General features: G+C 54.2%; 8 protein-coding genes across 8 annotated transcripts; 4 read left to right on the top strand and 4 right to left on the bottom strand.

Moving 5' to 3' along the window:
- Positions 1 to 5,880: 5,880 nt before the first annotated feature.
- NECHADRAFT_74924 (uncharacterized protein) lies at positions 5,881 to 6,791 on the top strand (the record flags this gene model as incomplete). The annotated part of the gene is made up of 2 exons (XM_003054275.1): positions 5,881 to 6,047; positions 6,113 to 6,791. The coding sequence occupies 2 exons, from the start codon at positions 5,881 to 5,883 to the stop codon at positions 6,789 to 6,791; spliced, it is 846 nt and encodes a 281-aa protein (XP_003054321.1).
- A 27-nt stretch (positions 6,792 to 6,818) lies between these two features.
- NECHADRAFT_90148 (uncharacterized protein) lies at positions 6,819 to 8,552 on the bottom strand (the record flags this gene model as incomplete). Its single annotated transcript, XM_003053562.1, has 1 exon — positions 6,819 to 8,552. One exon carries the CDS (start codon positions 8,550 to 8,552, stop codon positions 6,819 to 6,821), a length of 1,734 nt encoding a protein of 577 aa, XP_003053608.1.
- A 746-nt stretch (positions 8,553 to 9,298) lies between these two features.
- On the top strand, positions 9,299 to 9,979 carry NECHADRAFT_74922 (uncharacterized protein; the record flags this gene model as incomplete). Its single annotated transcript, XM_003054274.1, has 4 exons — positions 9,299 to 9,304; positions 9,359 to 9,476; positions 9,524 to 9,628; positions 9,684 to 9,979. The coding sequence occupies 4 exons, from the start codon at positions 9,299 to 9,301 to the stop codon at positions 9,977 to 9,979; spliced, it is 525 nt and encodes a 174-aa protein (XP_003054320.1).
- Positions 9,980 to 10,021: 42 nt separating this feature from the next.
- Positions 10,022 to 11,370, bottom strand: NECHADRAFT_98827 (uncharacterized protein; the record flags this gene model as incomplete). Its single annotated transcript, XM_003053561.1, has 2 exons — positions 10,022 to 10,803; positions 10,857 to 11,370. The coding sequence occupies 2 exons, from the start codon at positions 11,368 to 11,370 to the stop codon at positions 10,214 to 10,216; spliced, it is 1,104 nt and encodes a 367-aa protein (XP_003053607.1). The 3' UTR covers positions 10,022 to 10,213.
- Positions 11,371 to 12,079: 709 nt separating this feature from the next.
- On the bottom strand, positions 12,080 to 13,411 carry NECHADRAFT_74920 (uncharacterized protein; the record flags this gene model as incomplete). The annotated part of the gene is made up of 4 exons (XM_003053560.1): positions 12,080 to 12,237; positions 12,285 to 13,187; positions 13,280 to 13,337; positions 13,406 to 13,411. 4 exons carry the CDS (start codon positions 13,409 to 13,411, stop codon positions 12,080 to 12,082), a joined length of 1,125 nt encoding a protein of 374 aa, XP_003053606.1.
- A 1,360-nt stretch (positions 13,412 to 14,771) lies between these two features.
- NECHADRAFT_32139 (uncharacterized protein) lies at positions 14,772 to 16,741 on the bottom strand (the record flags this gene model as incomplete). Its single annotated transcript, XM_003053559.1, has 3 exons — positions 14,772 to 14,909; positions 14,964 to 16,624; positions 16,672 to 16,741. 3 exons carry the CDS (start codon positions 16,739 to 16,741, stop codon positions 14,772 to 14,774), a joined length of 1,869 nt encoding a protein of 622 aa, XP_003053605.1.
- Positions 16,742 to 17,053: 312 nt separating this feature from the next.
- On the top strand, positions 17,054 to 18,346 carry NECHADRAFT_102377 (uncharacterized protein). Its single transcript, XM_003054273.1, has 2 exons — positions 17,054 to 17,715; positions 17,770 to 18,346. Exons 1-2 carry the CDS (start codon positions 17,186 to 17,188, stop codon positions 17,942 to 17,944), a joined length of 705 nt encoding a protein of 234 aa, XP_003054319.1. The 5' UTR covers positions 17,054 to 17,185; the 3' UTR covers positions 17,945 to 18,346.
- A 257-nt stretch (positions 18,347 to 18,603) lies between these two features.
- Positions 18,604 to 19,380, top strand: NECHADRAFT_74917 (uncharacterized protein; the record flags this gene model as incomplete). Its single annotated transcript, XM_003054272.1, has 3 exons — positions 18,604 to 18,728; positions 18,787 to 18,967; positions 19,021 to 19,380. The coding sequence occupies 3 exons, from the start codon at positions 18,604 to 18,606 to the stop codon at positions 19,378 to 19,380; spliced, it is 666 nt and encodes a 221-aa protein (XP_003054318.1).
- Between the last annotated feature and the right edge of the window lie 205 nt (positions 19,381 to 19,585).

The following is a 19,585-nucleotide window of genomic DNA, read 5'->3' as shown; positions in this document are numbered from 1 at the left end:
AAAGAAAGCTCGATATGCAGCCGGGGGTGGGTTTGTCCAGACGGGAGGCTTGTCTGACCGAGGGGAGCAGGTTGCTTGTATGTATGTATGTATCTTGCGTGGGAGGCACGGAGCGGACGTGGGAGCGAGACCTGATGGCGGGGTCGGAGGCGATGGGATGGATGGGATGGAAACGCAGGGACTGACTGACTCCAAGGCCGGCCGACTGGATCCAATCACGGAGGAGGCGAGTCAGGCCTTGCGACAGAGCCAGAAGCAGAGGAGCTGTCTCTTGCATGTGGGAATCCGGAGCCATTCTTTGGAGCCGGAGCCAAGTCAGGTTTTGGGACCCAACGGCTCCGAGACGACGGTGACTGCTTGGTTCCACTGCGATGGCAAAGTTGAGGGTTCGACAAGGCCTTGATTGGAGTCTGCGTCCTTGCATCGAAACCGCATACTCCTGCTCTCTTATCCGGGATCGAGACTTGCTGTGCTGCCCAAGGGTGCTGCCGACGGGTCCCGTCAGGAATTTGAGAGCTCTGGTGGTCCACTGGCGGACGATCCGTAGCACCTCATGCCCTAGCCGCAAGCCCGCCAACGCCCTACGGCCGACGACCTCCAGTGCCTGGGCCTCCTAGAGTGCCTGCAGCGCAGGGCAGCGGTGCGGGCTGAGCCCAGCAACTTGCAGATGTTCAGGGCGCTGTCCTGGCGTGGGATTGATGCTTGATCGAGCACAGGGCTTGAGCGAGAGCTCCGGGAGGGTTTCCATGGTGGGTTCCATGGCAGGCGGTGTCTTGGACCGGGGGGCCACTGGAACTAGCCGGAACAGGACGCTGACTCGAGGAGGCGCTGCTGAAGCTGCTGGGCTCAAGTGCTGAAGGGCCCGTCATCGTTGCCACCATCGAGCTCCAAGACGCCTGGGCCTGGTGAGGGGCTTGCCAACTGCCCTGGGATCAAGCCGGGATATTCGATGTCGGGAGTAGGACCCCAGCTTGGGGCCGCAACGAGATCCCAACGGATATGTAGAAGATGGGCAAGAGATTCGGAGGGAGGGCGGAATGGAAGGGTGCAAAACTGTAATTGGACATGAAGAATGAAAGCAAGCACGAACCTTGACATCATGGCCTGGGTGGCCCTTCGTAGGAGGTCAAAGCCTCCAGGGTTTTGAGTTGCGCTCTCAGTGCCTGACATGACGGCAAAGAGCTGGGATGGGGGAAGCTGCCGCGGCTTAGAAACAGGGCCGACTTGTTGCGGCGGCGGCGGCGGCGGAAGAGGAGGAGGAGAGGGGCGAGGTAGGTAGTGTGAGCAAGATGAGTCGTCGAATGTCGTCGGGGTTGGGCGTCGCTGGCCCTGGAATAGCTGCGTGCGTGGGTTGAGAGCAGGACGAGGGCGTGATGAGAGACGAGGGCCCTCGCGGTGAGCAGGGAATGCGATGGTTTAATGTTGAGAGAGGGAAAGATTAGGATGGCGCGGGCAGGCAGAGAGAAGTGATGGAGATGATAATTAGACGTCCGTCTTTGGGGCGAAGTGAGTGAGGGTGTGGGCTGGGGGAGTTTAGAGGCGCCCGTACAGTGCGATGCAACGGAGCTGCGATTCGATTGATTGAGGATGGAGGCGGGGGGGATGGATTGGATGGATTCCCGCTGCAACAGACCTAACGTTATCCCGACCGAGGCTCCTGCTCCCTGATACTATCCCTCAACAGCTCAGGATAGGACAGTCGGGGCTAGGATTCAAACGGGAGAGCTTATCAGAGGCGGAGTTTGTGCATTGTTGATGTTTGCCTGATGCTGATGGGAAGCTTATTAGAGGTTTGTCCTCGCCTGCTTCCTCACCTGGTTCCTCACTTTTTTCATCCTCACTTTTTTTTTCTTTCGAGGTCGGGATAGTCTGGGCTGCTTACATCACCTTCTGTTCTAGGCGTTTTCAGGCTTACAGCCTTGTTCTGCCTGCATCCGCCTTATGGCTTCTCGACTTTGGTATTGGATTTCAAGGCTGTTTCCTGCATTGCGGTTTACAAGATGGCGTCCAAGCTGGGCTCGGCGCCATCCGCGCAAGCCTCAGCACCAACAACAACAACAAACAGGACCAAGGCCCGCTCCCAACCCCGCCTCTAGATGAAATGATGGCGCCATGAGACTCGCAATGTTAGCGTGGGCGAGAGTGCTTTATGGCAGTATATGATGTATCTATCGCATCCTCTGCTATCGATCGAGCGGGAGGTCTGCACGGCATACGGGAAGGATGAGCTTGAGCTGAGTTTCAGTGCTGACCTTTGCTGACGGGATGGAACAGAACAGAACAGCGGTGTCCAGGTTCATTCTGGAAGATGCGAGTAGAAGCAGCAGCTCCAGCTGGTCTGGGATCTGGTCCCGTCCATCGGTCGTGATAGGCACACGCTGCGGATTACTACGAGTGGCCGGCCACAGTGCGTATTGCCCGGCCGCTGCACAGCTCAGGCTGCTGGCGGAAGGCGATCTTGGCCGGTCTGGTAGGTGGTCGTTTGGTGTAATCTTTGGTGGGGCTTGTTTTCCATTTTTACTTGATTCGGCGGGGTTCAACAAGAGATCTCCAAGCTTCTGATTGCATGCTCCCCTCACCATCATTAGCTACCAACGCTTCCGGCGCCGCACCTCACTCTTGGCAGAATGTACGTGCTGGATTGGTGAAGCAGCTAGCTCGATTCCACTCAAGATGAGACGACGGTGAACGTTCCTGGAGTTCCTATGGAGTATTGCTCCTCAGCAATACAGGCCCTGGAGGGTTCAGTCAACCTGACGGATGACGTCTTTGCCCAGTCATGAAGCCCGAGACACGTCCGTCGGTGCCAAGACCAGACCAGACCGATATCTGCACCTCTCTCTCTGGCCCACGGCACGCACGACAATAAAATAAGACGACATGTGCGTCTCCTAGGCCATTCACTCATTGCTTCTCCTCATCCATCTTCATGATCACGCGGGCCACTCTATCGAGCCACGCTCCTTCGGCTCGGGGCGACTCCCGCGACCCGTCATGTTTGAGAGAGGTCCAGCCCTCTCTTGGTATGCTGAACGTTGCTTGATTGCTCACATGGAAGCTGGGGAATCCCAGCAATCGCCACAAACATGACCCTCCCTACCCAAGTTGAAAGCTCGACCTTGAACCATTGGCCATCACTTGGTGAACTATTTCCGCTGCCGTCACCATCGCACACACACACAGACACCACTCTCACCCTCACATGTTGTGTTCCAATTCCAAATACCCGGTTGCGTCCCCAGGCCCCCGGGCTGCTAGGCTGATGTGTGTGATCCTTTTTGGAACGTCAAGCCCGATACCTGTGTCTGTCAAAACGTGTCATGGCTAGCCGAGATCGACACAAGTCGGTTACCGTTTCCATCCCTTTGGCCGACAGGGTCGACTGCAACATGGGTCTTGCCACTATCCCCGGCCTCAACATTTCGTTAATGTCAACCTACGTGTTGCTGCAAAAACACAGAAATTTATTAATTAATAATCCGTGGTTGAATCTGCCCTGTGTTTTGACCCTCTCAACATGACTGGATGGCAAACTGCGGGAAACGCTGCATCGAGACTAGCTGGTATTAGAACGCCTAGTTATGCAGGCAGCCTTGAAGCAATGATATTTACACACTGTTACTGACTATATACACCTTGTAATCCGTCCATCTCCCATTGACCTTGTCTCGGTTGCCTTGAGATCATATGTTGCACAGGAATCACTAACAATCACGACAGGAGTGGATGGGCCAAGCCACCCCTCGGGCAACACAGCCAAATGGCCATCATCCATTCGCAAATCCCATCGAGAGCTCGGTCCCGATGGGATGGTCACCCCGCGACCTGATCGACTCCCTGCCTCTGCAGCACCTCCGCATGTCTGTCAACTTGCTACGGCTTCATTGGGCTGCACCCCAGCTGTGACACCCCGGGCCAGACACCTTTGAATACAGACCTGTACCCGGCCAGGTGTGATACCACCCGCATGTCATTTCTTCTCATTCCCCCCTGCTTGGATATCTTGCATCTCGGATGGATGGGCGAGGAGCATGCCTGGAAGATCACAGCACATGAGTGGTAACCTCGGGTCTCGTTGATCGATGCTACGGCCATACCGACATCAGCTTACAGCTAAGCTGACGCCATTGTCTGCTGAAGGGGGCTATGGTCGGCTGTGCCAGTTTTCATATGCCTTGCATACACGCAGGAACCAGCCCCAGTTTGCAGCCGTATGCGTGTGATGAAGCTCTCCCTTGATTCCGGGAGAACACGACTGGATAGACGATTTGCCTTTTGAGTGTGTATTCTGAGAATTCAAGAATGTCAAGGAGGCTTGACGAATAAGTATATTTCCGGGTTTTCTACAATAAGAATGCTCGTATTGATTTGCGTCTCGTGGTGTTGTAGATCAGGAGTTGTGATGACCATGGAACTTGGGGTAAAAAGGCTGAAATCCGAGCACCAGTGTGATACATTCTTCGGGTGCAAGACTTGAATTCTACACGAGATCGACTGGTGTGATAGACCTTATTCGAGGTCATTGTATACGTCCCTCTTGTCTGGGGATCAGATACGGGGGTTTCTCGCAATTCCATATTGGTACACATTTAAATACGAGCCTTTGACATATGCGACTGGAATTCACAACCTGCATATCAAACTAGACTAGGCGATACAGGGGTTGGAGTCTCTGTGACGACTTCACCTCCAAGTCGATGCGCAAGTCACTCCAAGCTGAGGCAGTAATCCACAATGCCAGCTATCCTAACAACCGCCAGTAGAGCTCATCACTGAATCACCATAGAACTGATCTTAGAAACTTCCTTGAGTCCCATCAAAGCCCCTAGTTCCGTCTAGAATCACGTTCCTATTACTGGACACTCTCTATTCCTGACACTGAACGTTCCTCGCTAGACTGGAAGTCATGTTAAGAGTTACGATTCATTTCTTAGACTGCTCGATGACCTGAAGCCACTTCTTTTCCATCTCAGGCGTTACTCCCGGGGGATATGTAGTTGACTGCTTCCGAGGGGCGAGCGGGTCTGGGTAGCTGACTATAGTGTCGTCAGCCCGAGCGACTGATGATGGGAACTTAACATCTCTAGCACTTACGCATATTGAAGTTCTGATCTGTAAGCCTTAGCCTAGCTGCCTCGTACTCTTCAGCTACTCTTCTGGCACTGGTATTGGCAGCTCGATCAGCCATTTCACGTTGGATCATTGGCGAGAGACGTGGACCACCAGCCATGTTGAGAAAACGGAACTCTTGAGATGGGTATGGTAGGGGAATAATGGGAAATAAAGGGAGCCACAGATTATGTGAGGCACAACCAGAAACGATAGCGATGGTTTGAGACTTGCGGCAGAAGACGACGTATCAACAGAGAGAGGAGAGATGGTGATTCAGCTGATGCTTGCGTTGAGCTTCCCTTCCCCTGCCCCACCAACCAGCAGCCACCCCGCAACTTCCATACCTGCCCACCTCCCAGCCCAAACTGACCTGAATTGCCCAGCTAAAGATCTGGGCTTGACAGAAGCGACTTCGGAGATACAAGCGCGGCAGGCGGTCATGTCGCCGTTCGGCGGGTTGCGCCCAGGTCCCTCGCGTTTCCCCAGGTTGGCGTAATCCTGAGCGGGCCCCTTCCTTGAAGCACTGCTCTCAGGTCCTGCACAGGCAAGAAAAAAACGTAGGTCCCCCATACGTCGTGAGTTTCCTCCCAGCTTTTGGGCCTCCATTCAGCCTATTTTCTTCCCAACAGCAACCACCCAAACGCTCTTGCTTCACCCCATGCTCAACCCTGCGATCCCGGACCAGATTTCAAGACACAAACGGAGACGAAGGCCTTGACATATCTAGATCACCGAAGTCACCATTTGGAAAGCCCTCCTGAATTGACCATGTCCAAGAATAAGGCGCCTGTTCCTGATGCTTGGGAGGACGACTGGGAGGCACAGGCCGACAAGGTCGTGAACGAGCCTGAGCAATCGGCGCCCCAGGCTACTCTCACCAAGGCCGAGCGCCTTGCTCAGCACGCTGAGCAAAATCGGAAGCTGTGGGAGTCTGCGTACGTCCCCTCAGCATTGCGATTGACAAGCTAGCCCCGTTCTTTGCTGACGCTCTTTGCGACAGGGACACTCCCCAAACCTTTCACTACATAGAGGCCAGCTCCAACTCGGGCGTCCCCCTCACAACCCCATTCAAGCCCCAGGTCAAGGTGCTCAGCCGGAAGCCCGTCATCGCCAAGCGGGATCCCGTGACTGGCATGACCGTCGACGACGACAACGAGGAGGCCAAGAAGGAGGTGCCCATGAGCCCAGAAGAGATTCGTGCCAAGCAAAAGCGAGACCGAGAGGAGAAGCAGCGGCGGTACGAGGAGGCCCGAGCCAAGATCTTTGGCGAGTCGAACCCGTCGTCAGGAGCCTCATCTCCGGGCACAGTTACCCCACCGCGGTCGGATGGGCATTTCAGTGGTCGTGGTCGGGGTAGGGGAAGAGGCGGATATAGGAACACCGAGAACCGCCAGTATGAGAATCGCCAGTACGACAATCGCTCGTTTGACGCCCCGAGGAGGCAGAACATGTCAGGTTCCGGTCGCGAGCTGTTCGATCCAAACTCCACCCCGAGGCCTGAACCCAACAACCAAAGGCGACAGCCCGACCAGCCATCGCCCAGGAGGAACCAGACGCCCCAGGACGAGCAGCAGCAGCAGCAGCAGCAGCAGCAGCAGCAGCAGATTCCCATTCGAACACCAAGAGGGCCAGACGGAAGTGGACGGGGAGGGTTTGGCTTCGCTCGAAGAGGAGGCTAGGGCAGTTGATTATTCTATCGACTAGCTTTACCATCCGCCTCCAATCTTTCCCGCCAGCTGTACCACCCTTTCGGTATCTGTGGCCGTGTCTTTACCAACGTCGCTAATCACCTCACGATAGCTCGTGAATGCCAGTCTATCAAGTCCTATGCCTGTGATCTCCGCCCAATGCGCCAGGGTATCATTTATGTATGAGTGGGAGATGCCGCCAACGACATGCTCGAATGTTTCCTCACCAACCTCGATGCCGGCCTCTTCTCCCGAGAAGTAGGCTTCGTCGACTTCTGCCAGCCAGTCCTTTTGCTCCTGCGGACCTGGCTTTCCGGAATAATTCCTTCGCTCCATGACGACGGGGTCGTCAACCTTGATCTGACCACCACCGTTGGTACAGCCTCCGGGGCATGCCATGACCTCGACATAGCTGTGCTCGAGAGATGCCGCCTTTCCTGCCGGCTTGCGAGCGCTTCCAAACGGCTTTCCACCAGGCATTCGGGAAGGCCTGGCTGGCTTCAGTCGCCTAACCAGGTTCTGAATATTTCTGAAGCCATAATATCTGGCGGCACGGAAGACTGGCTCGCCATTCACAACCACAGAGTACTCGGCAACATCAACATTGCGACCACGGGCGTGAACAATCTCTGCGCCTGGTGTCTGCGCTGCTCGGCTTTGAAGGATATGGTGCAACAACCCCCCTGAAGTGCCGGCCTCGCGGGGTGAGTTTCTCGACCGTCGACGCGGGAAGAGGAAGTCGTGGATCTTGGGATCAGGGAACGGTGTCAGGGTCGGGCTGGGCGGCGCTGTCTTGGGTATATCGAAGAAATTGAGTCCCCTTGACTCTGCAAGCATGAGAATCTCTTTGCTCGTGATGACGCAGTCAACATCCCGGACTCCTCGACCTCGAGATTCACCACCTGCCCAAACCTCCTCTGTCAACTCTTCCCGACTGGCTTCAAGTTTCTTATCAAAGCATGGCATAACGGCCAGGTGCCAGATGCGGCTGGGGGCGATGTCAAGTGTTCGGCTTAGGGTTGTCTTGAGAATGGTGCCCATCAAAGCCTGTGGTGACTTGACCTTGGAGAGATGTGGAAGGACATGGGGGTGTGTTTTTTCAGCGTAGCAAACCCAGCCGGGGCATGAGGATGCCAGGATGGGTTTCGCAGGCGCAGCCACACCAGCCCCCGTCGAGTTGAGGACTTCTTCAGCACCGAGCACAAGGGTAGCCTCCCTCGCGACATTGGTATCGACCACCCATGTGAAGCCGTTCTTCCATTGCCCGCCATTAGCAATGCCGTCTGGCCCTCGCAGCAAGTTGCTCAGCATATGTCCGACATCCTTCTCTGAGACGCTCCCACCACAGGCTGCAGCAAGGTTGGCCCTTGTTTGAGGGCTCACACTAGCCACAAAGAGCTTTGCGTTCTCATTCTCCAAGCCCTCGACCCTGAACCGGCCACTATCGTCGGTGACGACCCTCAAGGCCGGTGCCGCATCAAGTGTGGTGAGGACCTCGGCATGGCTCTGAAGACTCACGAGCACAGCCTCGGCGGATGTTACGCAGCCAGAGCATGCAAGGCAATCTGTGAGAGAGATCTGGGCGGGGGCGTTGGGGTTGGCCGCGGGTTGCTGGCCGTCGAGGATGACCTCAGTCTCGAGGGACTGCGATTGCGGGGGCGGGGCGGCGGGGAGGGTCTCGATGGGTTTGATGCACGCGACACCGGGGGAAATGAAGTCGTTGAGGTCGTCGGCGGAGAGAATGGCACTCATGGCGCCTAGTGGTGAATCGCGAGAGAAAGGGAGGACGGCAGCGACGATGATAATATAGGAGTATCAGGAAGTTGCTTGGTATAAAGTTGAGTGGTGGATGCGCCCAAGCGGAAATGGAAGCCGGGGAGTTGTTGACTTTGGGTTTTTTTTTACTGGGGACGGACTCTCGGCGCAAAGGCGGCTGACAAATAAATAAACCTCTGCAAATCTTCCAGTGCCAAATCAAGACGTTATGATTGGAAAGATTGTGAACGGGCAAGAGAAAGAAACAACTCCGTGAGTCAACGGATAGGGCAAGATAAGAAGTTGCAGGACGATAGACGGGCGGGCGTCTGGCTTAGACCAAAGGGCTGTTTTAGTAACTCCTCGGAAATCCCGATACAGGCAGGCAGGAAGGCTCCGTTCTTGGGAAGAGTGGGCAATGAAAATGTGAGGATTTGCAATGGTTTTTTTGTCGCCTGTGTCTGCGGGACTAGACATGCGAGATCGGCCTATGTGGCGAAAGAGCGGAAAATGCTACAACGGACGGATCGGGATATGGGCCGTTCGTAAGCGGGTCGAGTCGCCGAATGCGCCATGGTGACGTCGATGGGTGAGGATCCTCCCCCATGTCAAAGGACAGCTTCCCATGATGGAACCATCTTGAGCTTCAGCTTTAGCTATAGCTTCTAAACCACCAACTTGGTCTTTTGAACATATTTTTTTTTATTTGATATTTGATCTATCAAAGGCATCAATTCCTCACAATGAGTGTACGATCCCTCCCCACGAGTACCATTCATTCAACTCGCTGACACGCACCATAGGCCATCGCGGCATACAGCTTCGGGAACCTCGCCTGGCTGAGCACCCAGGCGGTCCCGCTCATCCTCTGGCCGTCCTTTGTCGGATCCATCCTTCGCTCTGGGGGCGGCGAACCAACCCGTGAGATACTCTCAAGCTGTGTGAGAAAAAGATACTGACGTGTGCAGCCCTCGAGACGTACTTTGCCCGCTCCCTCGGCTTCGCCCTCCTCGCTTTGGGCCTCATTGTCATCGTCCTCTCTGGCGTTCTCCCTCTCGATAGCTCTTCAGATGGTATCTCCACCCTCCTATCGGATCTATTGACAGCCTTGCTAACCACCAACCTCAGAGGCATCCTCCGACGGAACGACCCCCTCGCCCTACGCCTCAGCCGCCGTCCTCATATCCATGCTACACCACGCCTCGACCGCCTTCTACTGCTACGGCTGGTTTGCCTGGACTCGCGAGACGGGATACCTACTCGGCTGCGTTGGCAGTGCCATCTTTGCCACCTTTGGGCTGTACTGCATCATGTTTGCCAGCGACAAGGCCATGATCAGCCGTTATCACAGGTTTGACCAGAGCACAAGTGGATTTCCCTTCAAGAACTCGCAGTCGTATCGAGCCAAGAAGAAGGCCCTGTAATAACACATCCTGTATAAAGCTGAATCATGATTTCATTGTACGGTCCTGAGCATCTGACGACCTATGCTGCTACTGGAGCTCTCCCCAAAAGTCACGTAGCCAACTCCATCAACTCCACATCCGTTTAGATATAATAATACAAGGTCACCGACCGTATCGGGGACGTGGCTAGCTTCCAGTTGTGATGCCCCGACTGGAAAAGAGAAAGAACAGAAACGCCATTAGAAGTCCCAATCATGCAGCAACACCTGCCGCCTTTGTCCCGTTGGTGGATGCCACAACCTCTCCTTGTGCGCCGTTTTCCCGCTCTCCCTCGATGCTCTCTACAGTGCCGGGGATGTGTACGTCGGCAGCCCCAGTGAGAATGGCCTGTCGCCGCTCGTGCCAGTTGACTTCACTCTTGATCACCTGGGCGAGGAGCACCTCCTTCTCGAGCCACTCCTTATAGTAGACATCCTCCCACTCCTTGCACTCCTTCTTGAGCGACTCGCCCACCTCCTCAGCCCACTTCGCCTCCCAGTAGCACTTTCGGTACAGCTTGTCGACGGGATAGGCGAGCTCCTCGGCAGCGAAGATGTCCTCGGTCAGGGGTGTAAAGTACTCCGAGTTGTGGTCGTCGCCGTTTGCGGCATCGTCCATGTCGTCGTGTGCGCCTTGCGATTGCTGGTTGGTCTTGATGATGATCTTGAGCTTGCCTCCCTTGCCCTGGGGTCCAGACTGCATCGACTTGGGGACGGGATCAGAGGGACGAAGAGCCTCAGTCTCGTGGACTGTCCTCATATGCTTTGCCAATGCATCTGATCGAGTGAAAGACCTATCGCATTCTAAGAATCATCAGTATAAGCTATCGCGTATCGCGAGTCAAGGTGCGCCGTACCTGGCAAGTAGCAGTAGAAGGGCTTCTCTCTTGTGTGGCTGCGCATGTGTGCCTTGAGGGCATATCCACTGGCATGGGGAAGACCCTTCCTGTTGCAGCTTCTCCATTCGCATGTATATTTCTTCTGTCGGTTCTCAATGTGCGAGTTGTGGATGTGCTCAACCAGCTTGTCCATGTTGCCCTGGTCGCCAGCCGGGCAACCGTCCCAGTCGCAAACAGTCACTTGGTCCTGGAAATCCTCCTCATCGAGACGCGCATTGATCGGAGAGCTGGGGATGTCACCCGACGTGTCAGATGAGACGTCAGACATGCCCTCGAGAGGGTCAGGCTCTGGTACAGTCTCGGGCTCGGCGTCGGGGATGACGGCAGAGGATGTTGTAGAGCCAGCATCAACCCTTTGGCGCTTTGAAGGTCGCAAATTCGTTTCGTACAGCTCATGGCCGTCCTCCTCGTAGGGCTCCGACTCGTCCATGGAGGAGAGGGGAGACTCGGCGGGTGAATAGTCGCGTGCCATAATCGCGCCAGACACAGGAACCGCGTCCCCTTTTATCGATGAAATCCGTTAATGGCTTCAGAAGCGATAGTCGAGGATGGAGGAGTGAGAGTAGTGATGGATGTCGAGAGGGATCGCGAGATGGTGATTAGGATTGGGCGATCGCGATGAGCGATTTTGGGCTTGAGTGGGTGAAGGGTCGAGATGACGGAGATATCAGTTGGATTGGGCTTGCTCAAAAAACGCCAGTTGGAAGCTCAGATAGCACAGTGTGGATAGTGGAGCTTTGTATGGCGTGTAACCACTCAAATATGCGCAATGGTCGTACAGTGTGCGTGACTGAGCACAAACAGTATGCGATGTCGCTCCCGCGCCCCAGTAACGGGAACTAGCGAGGCAGACACAGACACCATCAACAGCCAAGTTTCATTTCATTCAATGCTTTTGATTGCTTCCTTTCTCTGTTGCTCGGTCAAACACGGAGCGCAGCATAGGGGCCTTCTTTTGTTGAATGCGCCCTCAGTCATCATACCATGTTTGATGCTTTTATCTATCCCGAAAATCAACACCCTTATAAACTCCAAGCCTCGAAACGAAATGCGCGACCTATTGCGACAAGATGCAGTCCCAATCCCAGGCCCAGGACTTATTGTTGAAACATCCAGCGACGATCATGACCATCTCCCTCGTCGCCAAGTTCGGCGCACCCAACTCTCCAAACTCGTACAGCTTAGGCACCGTTGACTGGGGCGAGGTTGCGACGGTCCTTTACAGCCTGTGCCAGAGTCTCTAGCGTTGTGATTGTGTCCTCCCAGTTGATGCAGGCATCCGTGATGCTCACGCCGTACTTGAGACCAGACTTGCCCTCGGCGGGAACCTTTTGGTTGCCTTGACTCTGTTAGTTTGCATTCGAATGGTGCGACTTGGTAACTTACCCTCGTTGACGTTGCTCTCAATCATGACACCCATGATGGCATCCTCACCCTTGGAGATCTGGCTGGCGAGATCGGCGGCCACCTTGGGCTGGTTCTTGTGGTTCTTGAGAGAGTTGCCGTGGCTGCAGTCGACCATAAGTCGCTGTCGCACACCCTTCTTGGCCAGTGCCTCCTTAGCAGCGGCGATGCTCTCAGCGTCGTAGTTTGTGCCCTTGGAACCACCTCGGAGGATAACGAAGCAGTCATGGTTGCCCTCAGTGCCGACAATGGCGACAACACCGGGCTTGGTGACGGAAAGGAAGTGATGGGGATGCTCGGCAGCGCCAATGGCGTCAATGGCCACGTTCAACGAGCCATCAGTGCCGTTCTTGAAGCCGACGGGGAAACTGAGACCACTGGCAAGCTCACGGTGAAGCTGGCTCTCGGTGGTACGAGCGCCAATGGCGCCAACTGACAGCAGATCGGCAAGGAACTGAGGAGAGATGGTATCCAGCATCTCGCTGGCAATGGGCATGCCCTTGGAGGTGAGGTCGACAAAGAGCTGTCGCGAGATTCGCAGGCCCTTGTTGATCTTGAAGCTACCGTCAATGTCGGGGTCGTTGATCAGACCCTTCCAGCCGACGGTGGTGCGGGGCTTCTCGAGGTAGGATCGCATGACGATGAGGAGCTCATCCTTGTGCTTCTCCTTCTCCTTGAGGAGGAGGTCGCAGTAGGCGAGGGCGGCCTCGGGGTCGTGGATGGAGCAGGGTCCGATGACGACGAGCAGGCGCTGCTTCTCGTCGGTGCCGTTGACGACGGCGACGGTCTCGTTACGGCCCTCGAGCACTGTCTTCTTGGACTCGGCGGTCTGGGGGATCTCGTGCTGGAGCAGATCAGGAGGAGTCAGAGGGTTGTAGCCACGGACTAAGAGCTGGTCAGCACAGGTCGAGATCAAGCGCGCCGACAGACGTAGAGGTCGCCGGGGCAAATATAGATTGCCAGGAGGTATTACTCACTTCTCCAATCCTCAGACTCGGCTTGGTTGCCGACATTCTTATTCTGGATGAAGAACTGCTGCGCTACTCGTGAGTCACCCCGCCAAAGGAACAAAGGGACCAGGGAGCTTGGGAGGGTAGACGTACGGACATGGTGACTGTGATGGCGGGGTAGAAGACGGGAGATACAAGTCAATCGTAGAGATCAAGTCCAATTAGACAGGAGGAGAAGATAGAGAGAGATAGGGTATGAAGACGAAAAAGAAGGAGAATTACAGCAACGAGAGAGGAGGAAAAAAAAGTATACAATTATATTTCCGTACCCTCCCTGAGGTGACCCCGTCCCTTTGCGCCGGCGTCGGTGTGTCACACTCTCTGCTTGCTCCAAAAACTCGAAAGAAGTCACTCCATGGTTGCCAAACTGCCCCGCATGATTGGAGGAGCCTCCTGTTGCCCCCGCCATTCCCGCGCCGGTTTTAGCAGTCGATCCAAGGGGAGTACATCGATTGCGCCCGTGGGCCTGGTGGTAGATCGGGTACCCTCATTGTTGCGACGGTTTTTTCTTCTCTCCCCTGCCTCTACACCCTCTAAATTAATTGGCTTGAGTCACTCCTCCATCTTCCTTCGCGGGAGTTGAAAAAAGGGCAGACAACCTTACGGTACAGTACAAAAAAAAACTAAGTTAGTTAACCGCCACCTTCTAGCGCCTGTTGCGCTAGGGAACTCCGATTCTATTGTTTCGCCAGAGCTGAACTTGCTTGCTTCCTTCCTTCCATGCGGCGCTTCCATTGTCAACAACACGTCCCCAAGCCATGTCGTCCATGTCAAGCATGTCAATCTTTCGTCTTCCAAAGGGCTCGACATGTCCCTTGCAGCCGTGACTTTGACTTTACACGTCCCCACAGCTACGCCCTGAGAACAAACCCCTGGAACACGCCCCTGCCTGTATTGTCCTCATTGGCCGGTTACGTCATTTGGGCTGGCATTTGCTGTTGTTGTCGTCTCATGGTCTGGGCAGGCAAGTTGAGGAAACACAGGATAAGGGCTGGGGCAAACCGAGAGAGAGCGGAGATGGTCATAGCCGCAGTAGAAGCAGAAGCGATCGGTTAGGGAGCGTAGTATGTTAGAAATATCGATTATTATCCCTAGGTCGATGACAAGCTTGCATGCTGACCACTATACTACGGAAGATGTGTGGTTGTGATCAACCACTGTAGTGAGAGTTCGATGTCGGGGATCTTGGATATGGAGTATATAAGCCAAGCAATGTGTCAATGTGGAGAAGAAACGAGAAAGACGCTGTTTAACATGTGACGCAGGTCTTCTAGCAGGAACCTATTGAAGAAAAGGGAGGTACTATGGCAAAGTACCTATGTAGGTACCGCCAGAGTAGGTGCAAGAGAGCACCAGGGCCAAGTTGGAGGAACTTCCCGATTGTGCACGTTCAGGACCAAGTATACTACAACTTGAGCAGACATCCCTCATCCGCTAATCAGCGCCTTCTGTCATTGTTCTATATAATGTCAATGTTGAGGACTTTGATGTCCTCCTCCGGCTTCTCCTTGTGCGTCCGCACATTCTCAATCTTGTGGATAACATCAAATCCTTGTGTCGCGCGGCCAAAGATGGTGTGCTTGCCGTCCAGCCAGGGCTGTTACGAGTTAGTCATATATATTCTCATTATCTTCAAGGTGGTGTAACATACCGTCTTTTCTGTCGTGATAAAGAACTGACTGGCGTTGGTGTTGGGGCCTGCATTGGCCATGCTCACCGTATACGGCTTGTCGTGCTTCAAGCTGCTAAACTCATCCTCAAACTCGCGTCCCCAGATACTCTCGCCTCCCGTGCCGTCGCCCAGCGGGTCTCCGCCCTGGATCATGAACTTGCGGATAACACGGTGGAAGATGGTGCTGTTGTAGTAGCCGCTCTTGCAGTGTGTGACAAAGTTTTCGACAGTCTTTGGTGCTGCGTCGGGGAACAGCCGGATGTGAATGTCTCCATACGTGGTATGGATCACAGCTCCCGTACCCGTCTCGGCCTTTTTCGCCTTTGCGTCCTTCTTCTGGCCCAGCATCGTGGGTCGCTCGTTCTGAACGTCTCGCGTTGACTTGGAAACATCTTCTTCGTTGTTGAACATGTAGAATCGGACCTTGCCGACACCTGTTGCCACCAGGATCGGATCTCGGGTCTCAGACTCCTGGAGCAATGGGTTGCTAGAAGCACCCATCTCCACAGTCGTCACTCCCTTCTTCTGAGGCTGGCCTTGGTAGATGGCCAGGTTCACAGCGCGAAAGTTCTCGTCCTTTCCGTATACCTTGACCACTTGATTGGTATATGTGTTGAGGACCTTGATCCCCAGCATGGAGCCATAGATGATAAAGTTGCCCGACTCATCAAAGATGACATTGGACTTGTACTTGAGCGTTTGCGACTCAATGTCCCTCTCATGGGCGGTTCTTCGGCCAAACTCGACGTTATCCAGCTTGTTTGCCCCTGTGCCCGCTCGGTGCATCTCCTCGATGGCCTGAAGAGATTCGTCGTACTCTCGGTGCAGCTTGGCCGTCGCAAAGTCGAAGATGCGAATTTTTCGATCCGGCAAGGAGAATGTTGCGAGATATTTCCCGTTGGGAGATACGGAGAGGCATGAAGGTACTGACTTTGCCTTTTTGAAATCAAACAGGTTGGTCGAGCTCTTGTACTCAAAGACCCCTTCAGGCTTCTCATAATTCCCACTCGGCCGCCAGTACTCCAGCATTCCACCCTCATCGGCGGAAACAACGCAGTCGTATTGCTCATTGAACGTCATCAGATGGACCGGCTTCCTGTGCAGGCCCTTGATGGTGTGAATAGCCTCCTCCTTTTCTCCTCTTCCGTCGTAGATGTGTATCAGGGGCTTCGCTTGCTCGGAAACGGCCAACAACGGCAAGGAGGCGCCCTTGGAGTGGACCCAGCAGACACAGTTTGGCGTGTAGTTGAGTGAAATCATGGATAAGAGGTCAAAGGTGATGACATCAAAGATCTTGACCGTCTCGTCGGCGCCAGCAGTCGCAAAGCTCCGTCCATCCTTGCTCACGGAAACCGACACGATCTCGCCATTGTGCGCCTTGAACTCCTTGACAAACTCTATACCCTGGGCGATCTTCTTCCAAAACTTGACGACACCGTCCACAGAGGATGTGATGAGGAATTCGGTCAGGGGCGTCCATGTCGCAAAGAGGATCTGCTCCTTGTGCATCAGCGACTTGGAGTATCGCGCAGACTTGGGGAGGGCGGCGACGTAGAGCTTTTCGTGGGGGAGGACTCGTCGCTTCTTCTTTGGTGCTTCCGAGGGCAGCTGAGGGCCCATGTCATCGTCGGAGGAACTGTCTGAGAGCTGGTTAGCTTGGTGATGGGAACGCGACAGATGGACGTACCTGATGCATCGTCGCGAAACTCGGAGTGACTGCGCTTCTGAGAGCGATTGTCATCATCGTCCGCTGCCATTTTGAGTGTCGCCTTCAAGGTCCAAACTTTGGTCCAAGATGGTTCTGAAAGTCGACACAAGTATCGAGTCTTGTTGCCTGTTGTCGTTGTACTTCAGTGTCGCGACTGGATCGTCGCAGGATCGTCGTCCAGGCAAAAAAGTCAGCCACATGTGGCGCGACCTTTGATTGTGGCTGGTGCTCCAACCTCACACTGTAACCCACCAAGGCGAGCTTACTCAGGCTTGCTTCCTTGCAGGCCGAGGTCCACATTGAGGTCATGGCGGGTTCACGCCAGGTCCGAGACTCCGGGGACGGGTCAAACCACTTGGATCCTGATCTCATGTCGTCTGTAAATAGAGAAGGACACCTTTTTTTGGTCTGATTTCTTCAATCGAGTTTATGCCTTCACCGCTCGCCTCTTAGACTTGGACTAGAAACAGCCATCCTCCTCCATCTAGACACAATGGCAGCACACCCTCTTCAGCGACTCACGTCGCCCTCCCGTTCCGTCTCACTTCTTCTTCACGTTCTTGGTTTGGCCTCATTCAGCTACAACTTCCACTTCCTGACAGTGTGGGAGACGCCTCTTTCCGTATCATATGGCTGGCATTTCCAGTTTCTCACCATCATTGGTCTCACTGCATCTCTCATCGCCTTTGCCCTTGGAGTCTTAGCCGACCTCACTCTGAGCCATGCGCTTTTCCAAGCCAAGAATGCCGTGGCCGTCCTCGCTACGCCTCTAGAGGTTGTCATTTCAATTCTCTACTGGGGCATTAGGTTCATCGACCCCAATCTACTCATGGCCGGCGACTTTGTTCTAGACATGTTGCCGGATATCGGCTTCCACCTCGCGCCGGCCGTCTTTTTGACACTTGATCTGATTCTCCTGAGTCCGCCGTGGACTATCCCGGCCTACACCATCATGGCAATCAGCACGGTTATTGCGTTTGCTTACTGGTATTGGGTTGAGCTTTGCTTCAGCCACAACGGATGGTAAGTCATTGCACGGCCCAATAGAGAGGTATGATGATGCTTACTCGACAACAGGTACCCATACCCTCTGTTTGAGCTTCTATCTACTGAGCAGCGTGTACTGTTGTTCACCTTTTCGGCTGGTTTGGTTACCGTCTCATCCTCATGCCTCAAGTGGGTTTATGCGCGAGTCAACGGCTACCAAGCTGCTCAAAAGGAGGCTCACAAGCCCCTCAAGAAGGTCCAATGATTTCTCTACAGTGACTAGGCCAGTCGTTAGCACGAAAAGCCATAGGGTTTTGCAAACTTGGGCAGAAATGTATGAATAAGAGAATGGAGGCTTATGGTGACACTTGTCATGATGGCAGTGTGCAAGAGCAAGAGTGGCATGAAGACAGCGAGAGAGAAATAAGGCGAAAGATGACAGAGACGGATACACAGAACTTCTACGACCTAGAATAGACGGCATGGATATAGGTGAAAATCATTCCCGACACCTGCAGATATTGGCATATTGAAGGATAGAGAAGACATGGTCTCATGAAGCTGTGGATTAAGGATGTGGGTTGAGCTACGCCGACGACTTTGTGCCATCGGTGTAGCCTTGTAGTATAAGAAGATGAAAACGATACATTCATTTATCTAAATATTGGCGCTAAATATTTGATAAGAGCCTCCCTTGACATCCATAACATGTTGTTGTTCGTTGATGAGACGGGGGCAAGAGTCGAGGTGAGAGATGGCGGGGACTTTCGCCCCGCTCCAACACAGAAACTGTGCTTCTCACACATCACCAACCAACCCCACCACCACCTGTACTTCAAGGCCGCCTTACAGCAAAACACTGCAGCTTGCGCTAGCTCACACACTTTAGACCTTTTTCATTGCTTCACGAGTATTCCTCACGCGATGGATATCGACGACATCCTCCGCCAAGTCGACCCCGTCTCCCACGGTGTCCCGAGTGAGACGCGCGACCTGCAGGCCTTGACGCGTCTCTGGGTCGCTGAACGCTCAGCGCCAGAGCTGCTCGAGTGAGTAGAAATGAATGACCACTATTCCCGAGTATTCGTACTAACTGGTTTTCTGCAGATGGCCCACCGACGGCCTGTTTGAGCGCGTCAATGCCCGCATCAAGTCCCAGATCGAAAAGGTCGAGGACATGACGGGTGACATGGACCCCAAGACAAACTTTGCCCTCATCGTTATTCAGACAGAGCTGGAGAGGTACAAGTTCCTCGTCAGGAGCTATCTACGAGCCCGCATTGCCAAGGTCAGTTACACAGGTTCATGGGCCAGAACACGCAGCTGACTCTCTCCTTCAAGATCGACAAACACACCCTCCATTACCTCTCAAGCCAGGAACTTAGGGAGAAGCTCTCCTCGACAGAGGTGGCCTACGCGACAAGGCATCAGGCTCTACTACATAACCATTATCTCTCGTCTTTCCTGGCGTCGTTTCCGCAGCAACTGCAGAATCTCAATGACACAGCCGGCAACATTAGCATGATTGACTCGCCCGACATGGATACTGCCGTCTTCATCCGTATGCTCAAGGATGGCGATGTCCATGGCGAAGGCACCGACGCCGATGTTACTCTGCCTGCAGAGAATGGCGACATCCTCATCCTCAGATGGTCCAGTGCCAAGCGCTTGGTCGAAGCAGGTGATGCCGAGCTTGTGTGAGCCCAGATTCGTTACTTTCTGGGGTCTTTATCTATTCAACTACTCCATGAATGAAGCCGGGCACAGCAGTGCTGCTCACATAAGCCATACAAGGCTGGTCCAACTGATATATAGGCTGAACTGCAGTTTCATCATCAGCCCCAATACCTCGGGGCGCGCGGGTTCCATGCAAGTCACGCAATTGGTTCCTCGAAACTCCAAGGAT

Source organism: Fusarium vanettenii (genome assembly GCF_000151355.1).
Source record: "Fusarium vanettenii 77-13-4 chromosome 1 genomic scaffold NECHAsca_1_chr1_3_0, whole genome shotgun sequence".
Lineage (NCBI taxonomy): Eukaryota > Fungi > Ascomycota > Sordariomycetes > Hypocreales > Nectriaceae > Fusarium > Fusarium vanettenii.
Note: the sequence above shows the minus strand (reverse complement) of the source record. Positions and strands in the feature narration are given on the sequence as shown.

Excerpts from the sequence above, each read along its gene's own strand:
- NECHADRAFT_102377 (XM_003054273.1), top strand. The coding sequence starts at position 17,186 with ATGGCAGCACACCCTCTTCAGCGACTCACGTCGCCCTCCCGTTCCGTC. Across the intron at positions 17,716-17,769 it reads TGCTTCAGCCACAACGGATG|GTACCCATACCCTCTGTTTG; the intron begins GTAAGTCATTGC and ends ACTCGACAACAG.